This window comes from Macadamia integrifolia, chromosome 4 (genome assembly GCF_013358625.1).
Source record: "Macadamia integrifolia cultivar HAES 741 chromosome 4, SCU_Mint_v3, whole genome shotgun sequence".
Lineage (NCBI taxonomy): Eukaryota > Viridiplantae > Streptophyta > Magnoliopsida > Proteales > Proteaceae > Macadamia > Macadamia integrifolia.
The window spans coordinates 27,560,560-27,568,483 of record NC_056560.1 but is presented as its reverse complement, the minus strand read 5'-3'; the positions used below and the strand labels follow the sequence as shown (position 1 = coordinate 27,568,483).

Here is a 7,924-nt window from a genome sequence, read left to right as displayed (position 1 = left end):
AAGTCACAAATGGTATGTTTGGAATGCATTCTTGGAATGCGTTCAGGTCAATAATGCATTCCAAGAAATCATTCATTATCAGGCTATTCTAAAAGTTTATTATAAATTGTAAATGCTCTTAACTATAGCAGTATTGCTCATCCAATTTAACATAATTTATTAGAGTTAAGACTTTCAGGGGTTGGGGCCAGTGCCTAAGGCCCCACTCACAAAATCTTGAGATTAAGATGAGATGACAAATCTATGTTATATCAAAAGTGTGTTCAGATGCTCATTTATTTATTGATAAAATTAAAAGAAAAATATATTAATGGTCATAGAAAGGGTTTAGCATTGGAGTTTGGTCCCTCGATCAAATTTTTCCTGATCAGAACCCCGTTCTTTAGCAAGATAACCAGTTCGTTAATGTTGAGACAAAAAATGGGATAACGAAAACTAAGATATGTCCAGAAAAAAGGAGAGAGGCATTTCAGGGTCAAGATATAGCACTTATCTCCTGTCAGAAGATTCTCCAACTCCCATCACTCTAGATTTTGTCTACTTCTCATCCTTCGTCGTCGATCTATCTATGTGAGAAAATGTTACAAAGTGTTAAATAATTTTCTGACCGACAACTCTTAAGGTGAAAAATCAATTTCTATCTATTTCACAGTCCTCTGTCTTATCAATCTGAAAATTTGGATGTGTGAATATCTCTGCAAATTTGTTTAGAATGCAAAGGGAAGCCATCTTGAAAGTGATCCACAAAGCACCATAGCCATTTGGGATCAACAGTAACCAAACCCTATGACTGTTTTAAGGGAATTTTGATTCCAAAACAAAGCTGTTCTTTTGAGGGGTACTTCTAGGATTCAAATCCTCTCCAGTCACGCTGGGTGGCCAATGAATATCTAACAATTGCGAATTTCCTAGGCATTTTCCTCAACACCTAGGCATGCATCCCAAGAGGTTCCTAGCCATTGAATATGGCTGGGAGCCTAGCGTGGCTGGAAAGGATGGTGGTGTGGTCTGCTTGCCACTTTGCCTGCAATTTTTAGGGACCATTTAAGCTTTCGCATGATAAATATGTTTAAAGGATTTATCCCCTTTGGATTTGGCTCCTTTCCTAAGATTGCACCCTTCAATGGTCCTCCAACGTCTATCCGAGGTTTGAGGGGTTGACATGCATCTCAATACATGTCAACACCTAAGGATATGTGTCCAACCCCTCCCAACCAAGGATTGAAGGGATGGGATCGGTCTCTACCAATACCAATTCAATATCGATCCTGATCAGATCGGATTAGTGGGTATCGGTCGATTTTGCCCCTATTTTTTATAAAAAGTATTAATTTTTACTATTTTACTTTGAAACAATCCGAATAATTGATCCAGATTGATCAACAATCGGGGATTGGAGATCGATCTCAATCAATACCGATCCAATACAGCCGATCCCAGGCTGATACTTGAAACCATGCTCCCAGCCCTTGAATGGGTAGTTAGTGTTGGAGATGATCGTTTTCCCCACTTCCTATACCCATGTAGATATTTGATGGCAAAAGGTTTTATAAACTGACAAGTCTAGCAGGGTTTGAAAACTTGGAATTAGTCCCAACTGAATTGGGTTATCCTGTTTAATTTGTAATTAAGTCTGGATTGATCAGCCGGATTAGGTTTGGATTGGCCAAGTTTAGGCATAAGGGTGATTACCCAGGTTTGGTTAACCAAGTTCAGGGGAAATCGGTAGTCAACTTTGGGATTATGCTTTGTTTATGTTGATCCCTAAAATCATGGCCTACTTTTTGGATCCACTGCCACCCAATCTTTAATCTTCAATTGCTCACCCTGATTCGAACCGGCATGATCCATCTAATTCAATCAAAACCATTACCACGGTTTCTAAAGTACATGGGTGACAATAGGCCCGGTTCAATTAAGTTTAGAATACCTAAAGCGTAACATCTCAATAACTATTGTGGAGTTTTAGCCTTTTCTTGAACATCAGGTACTATAGAACCGTCGGATTTCCGGTGCAAAATAAAAAAAAATACTGAACCAGAAAGAGAATCTATGAAATTATAATCGAGTCGTTTCTTTGCTGTCCGAATTGATTCGATCATATTATGATCGTTATGGTTTTTTGATCCGGTTTGATTCGATCATAAACCAGCTTTTGCCTAAGATAGTAAATTTCTTAGGGTTAGACTAGTCATTTCATACTTATGTTGACGAATTCACCGGTTCTAGAGTGAACTGAAACCCTAGCCACCACGATATGGGGCATGTGACTTTGTTGGTACGAAACATGAAGTGATAGAGAGAGAGAGAGAGAGAGAGAGAGAGAGAGAGTGTGTGGATGTGTGTTTCCCGCTTGTATAACCAAACTACCAAAGGTTAACTCCTAGTTCTTATATCTTTTTTCCTTTCCTTCCCAGGTTTTTAGAGAGAGAGAGAGAGGTTAGGGTAAGGGCTAGGTTTTTTACTCTGCAATGGAAGAGATTACAGAGGGAGTGAATAACATCAGCATCGTCGATTCGCACAAGAAGAATCGGATTCAGGTCTCCAACACTAAGAAGCCGCTTTTCTTCTATGTTAATCTTGCTAAGGTAAAATCTGTTTCGAATCTACGTTTCAGTTCATATTGGAAATGTTTTCTCTTTTTTAGGGTTTCACATCCGTTCCCCAACCATTACTTCAGTTGTTTTTATTTGGTATTTGTTTCTGATTTTGTTGTGATATTGTAAAGATAGTTGGGGAATGGGGTTTCAATTTTATTTTCATGCTCTTATTGTTTTATTTTTCTTGTTTAGAGGTTTTGAGTTTCTTTGTCTGTAATGACCTAAACGCTATTCTTTCTGCTTTTCTATGATTAATTACAAAAAAAGTCTTCCTGTTCGTGTCCTTAGAAGAAGATTTTTACCTGATCATTTTTTTTCTTTGATTTAAATGTTATTCGCAGAGGTACATGCAGCAACATAATGAGGTTGAACTTTCCGCCCTTGGAATGGGTATTGTCTTTTGGACCTGTTGTTCTGTTTCATACAATATTTTGTTTTATTAATGCTTTGCCTTTTTTATTTTTAGTCTGTCAGTTCTTTTTATTCATTTGAATGAATGTGCATGCAGTTAGAGTTTTTTGGTTGTATTAATTTTTAACATTGTTAACTACATGCGATCGACGTTGTGGAGAAATTTTTGCCAATAGATTTTTCTTGGTAACAAACCCAAAAGTTTTGAAGTGCTTGCGTATTTTGTGTTGATGGATTAATAATTACTTGGAAAGTTGTTATTTTTTTTCTTCTATTTTTCGCTGTAGGCTTTGGGGTGGTATATAGCTAAAAAACTACTGTACATGTGAGTGCCTCTTTGTGAACTAGCTGAGAAATACATTATTGTTGTTATTTTATCCAGTCTTCATTTATTTTTCCTTGATTTTCTTGTGAATTTGTGTTAGTTCCATTTGGCAGTCTGTTGTTTTCAGAATTTTATGTTTGATGACGTGTGCAACCTAGGCTCCATAATGTGGCTGGGACTTTGGTAAAATTGGTACTGTCCTGCCCCATATAACATTAATATATTCTTACAGGTTGTGATTCTCATGTAAGGAAGTTGTGAAAATTGGGAAATGTCTTCTGGCAGCATCAATATCCAAGTTGAATTACCTGTAACTACCAAAAGCAGTCGTGCTCTTTTCCAGTCCCCTTCTACCTTTCTGTTTAACCTGTGAAATCAGAAGAAGAATTTCTTACAAATTCTGATGATGGCTGATTTCACATTTCATCAATTTGAAGATCAAACAGAAGCATTATGTTACGATTTCCCTACAACCACCTGCCTGATCTTTCTTACAATCAAATCCATTATAGCAAGAAATTGAAGTTCAGTGTTGATTCCTTTGCAAACTGATAGGGATTCCTACTCAAACTAGTTTCTCTGTCATCTAGTGGAATAATTGAGCGGAGATGCTAACATTTTATCAACTATGTTAGGACATGCCTATTGGCCGAATGAGAAGGTTGACTTCATAGAGAGATGAAGATAGTTCAAGCCAAGTGTGGGCCAAAATTGGTCAGGAACCCTAGTTCCCCCTTAAAGGGGTAAGTAAATCCTATAATGGAAAGTTTAGAAGATTATTCTAAAAATCACACAGCTTTTCATAAATGATGAAACTCTAAACATTTTGGTTGATGTTAGTTCTTTGTATGTTCCTGAACCGATTCTATGTTCAGGTACAAGAAGGGAACATTCAGTTTATTACCCTTTTATTCGTTTGCACTATCAGTCTATCACAAAAGACTGAGGGGAATGTTGCTCAGTTTCTTTCCCTTTTTCATTGGCACTGTTACAAAAAGAGTGAGGGGAACGTTGCTCAGTTTCTTTCCCTTTTTCATTTGTACTGTCACAAAAGAGTGAGGGAAATGTTGCTGGATGAGGATGAGGATTATAAGAGAGTAAAGAGGAATTAATTGTTCTTTTGAGGTTTGTAAGGGTGGGGATCGAATACAATATTTTAAAATGGGAGGATATGGTAAAGCTATTGAAGAAAGGACATCATCATTATTGCTTGTTTTTACATTTGTCTGTTTCATGTATTGTCTGTGTGTGTATGTGAGACAACATCTGTTTTTTTTATTCATTCAAAGCTCTTTAATAATGTGGTTCACTGATACAAACCCTTTTCTTTCTTCTTTTCTTATTATGAATGGTCATATCAGCTGGTAGTGCATATATACCTTCAAAACCTTTTTTCTACCATGTTTATTGTCCATTTCGGGTTTCCTCTCCTTTTAGGTCTTTACCATGCGCCAGTGCTACTTTAATTTGTATTCTTCATGGCCTCCTTTCAACATATGGCTAAAATTACCTTTTATTAAGCATCCTGTGATGTATTCGTTTTCTGGGATTTGTACCGTTTTACTTGTGTGTGTGCCATCCTGCTTGGTGCTATAAAATTTAATATTCATTAATTCCAGATGATGCACTTATTTCAGTCTTTGTTATCCATAGAAATTCCATTCAGTTTTTACTTACCTGCTTTTGTTTTATGTCTTCCAACTCTGTTTCCTCATTACATATTCTGACTGTGACAACAAAAAATGATCATTCTGATGTGTTCCACGGTCTTCAGTTTTACCCAAGTCCTAGTCGAATCTATATATGATTCATGATAGTGCACTAGCATTTATCTTGTTGAAACATTTTCTTGAAATGCTCATGTATCTGGGGGCATCTGGGGTTGTTTATTGTTGGCTATACCTGTTAGGCTTCCTATGCGGCTATGCCTAGAGGTATTTATTCTCTAGTCTTTGTTGTAGCTGCATAGATGACTGCAGTTGTTGGATTTTGGATAGACTGCCACAAAGTTCAAACTGGTCATTCACCTTCTGGCGGAATGTCAAATTGCACCCTAAGAAGAATCATATTAGTGTCTTTGTCTAGATTTCTAATATTGTGTTGATGAAATTGAAGTGCCTAAATTGCTTGTCCACACTGTAGGCACCATAAGTACGAGAGAGAAATTGCTTTAACCAATAGAGGGTGCACTTTTGGGGGTTCATCCTGTTGTTTCTTTTCACCTAAAATGCATCCAAAATTTCTTCTCATTTCAGCCACGCTTAAGAAGTATATTGATTACACTGTACCAGTAAAATGTGGATTGTCTTATTTCATAAACTTGTGGTACTAGTTTGTATTTACATTCTTATTGCATAAACATTTTATTCTTAGTTGGCAGCAGGGACCATTGAAGTTGTTGTAGTTGGGCATTATTTAAGGCATTGATGGTTTAGACTCTTTAGGTGGTGGGTCTCCTTTTGATGGCCCATGGCCCAGGAATATATGGATTGATGGCTAGAATAATAAGTGATAGATGGCTAGTATAAAATGAAATTATTTCAGTTTTAACTATATGGCATAGTTTCTGCATTTTAACGACTGAAGGAATTATTAGGGATAAGGAATTATTAGGGATAAGCCTCCTTTGAAGCAACATCACCATCATATAAATGCGACTGGAAATTTAGTGGAATTACTTTATTTGATAATGATTCATTTGTTGCCCATGCCTGTGCAAAGTCTTGGAAGTGGAGTATTTTTATGGAAGAGCCAAATGGTACCATATATGTTTATATGTGTAGCATACAAATATTTTGAATATGTGGAAGGTCTATTTCTGAGGTGCTCACTAAAATGGTTGATTCTGTTATATCTCCAGCTATTGCCACAGTTGTCACCATTGCTGAGATCCTGAAAAACAATGGACTGGCTGTGGAGAAGAGTGAGATTGTTATCCCTCACACTTTGACCATTTTATTTTAAAGCATTAACTGAGTATCGAATTTGACTTCCTTCAAAATTGAATATGTACAGAGATCACAACATCTACTGTTGATATGAAAGACGAATCAAGAGGGCGACCCATCCAGAAAGCAAAGGTAATTTTAGAAAATCTAGTTTCATCACAAGAGAACAATTCAGTGTTTGGTGGTGATATGTAGGACCTATCCGTTGGTGTCTGACTTAGTTATATCACTTAATGTAAGAAAAAAGTGTTAGGGTGGGGGGCCAAACTCTTCTTATACGGTTTTGTGGGTTTCAGTGTATTATTCTGTGGAGGGTGTTGGCATCTACAACTTAATTAACAATTACATCTTCCCAATAAAACCCCCCCTCGGCCCCACCTTTTTTTTTCATGATTAATGAATCAGGGTTCAACTAATATAATGATATATACTCTTGAATGTGTGAGTGCTAAAATCTGATTGTTCTGTTCTAGATTGAGATAATGCTTGGGAAGACAGAGAACTTTGATGAGTTGATGGCCGCTGCAGCAGAGGAAAGGGAGGCCGCTGGAGATGGAGAGGAGCAAAGCTGAGTATCATGGATGTTCATCAAGCATCTGGAGATGGAGAGGAGCAAAACTGAGTATAATGGATGTTTATCAAGCCATCTAGTTTCTTCTTATTTTGTTCATGGGGGTGAATATGCACTTAACGGATCAGGTTTTCTTGAATGTGTGGCATTTGAGTAAAGAATGGTCATTAGAGTGGTATCAAGAAGAATTTTATTTTTGTTGGTAAAGCATTAAGGAGAGTTTGGTAGCTGTGATATTGTTGCGGTAGTAACTTCTGTAGAAACAAATACCTTTGCCATTCAAAATTTTATTTTTTGTTATTTTTAATTCTTTGGCTTATTCTTGTTGAAGGAGATCAGAGTCTCATCAAAAGCATTTTATCGATTAACAGCATAGTTGACTCCTTGACTAGGAATGACTTGTCTTGTGCTTGAGATCATCTTGTCATTTTTGGCTCCTTGATCATCTGATGTATGTGATTTGGATACCTTTTGTTGGACACGTTAAACAAATAATTAGTCTTCCTATATTTAAAAATAAAAAATAAAAAAATTTGCTAAACGTCAATCGGTCTTGCTAAATCTAATCATTGGTAAGTTCTTTATTTAAAGCAATGGACAATATTTAAAATTTTGGTTTACATCAATTCCGATTCAAAATCATAGCAACGAAGAGTCTTTAAGGTAATAACACAACTGTTCAATAGAAAAAATTACTTTCTGATCTCAAATCGGACCAATGCAGATCAATTAAATTGATACGTATCGATATCGGGTACAATATCTAAAACCTTGGGTAACAATTGTGGGCAATATTTTCTTAACTTCAGAAAATTATATACCGGAATAAAGTCAATAAACAGCTGTACTGCTTGAGGACATAAAAGAATATGCTTTCCGTTCCCCCTTCAATCTTTCACTCACATCCTTAATCAAGGTGTTATGTAGGTGGAAAGAGGGAGAAGCAAGCAAGAACATGAAACCTAGAATGACAGCAAAATGAGGGCTTCATAATTTCAGTCAGACAGAGTAAGAGATCACATACACTTTATATTCCAACATCCTCAGTTGTTATTGCTTAGGAGTTATC

At 36.5% G+C, this 7,924-nt stretch overlaps 1 protein-coding gene across 1 annotated transcript; it reads left to right on the top strand.

Annotated features, from left to right (window-relative positions):
* Positions 1-2,332: 2,332 nt before the first annotated feature.
* On the top strand, positions 2,333-7,162 carry LOC122075187 (uncharacterized protein At2g34160). Its single transcript, XM_042640130.1, has 5 exons — positions 2,333-2,588; positions 2,942-2,990; positions 6,197-6,259; positions 6,352-6,416; positions 6,758-7,162. The coding sequence occupies exons 1-5, from the start codon at positions 2,472-2,474 to the stop codon at positions 6,854-6,856; spliced, it is 393 nt and encodes a 130-aa protein (XP_042496064.1). The 5' UTR covers positions 2,333-2,471; the 3' UTR covers positions 6,857-7,162.
* The last annotated feature ends 762 nt before the right edge of the window (positions 7,163-7,924 follow it).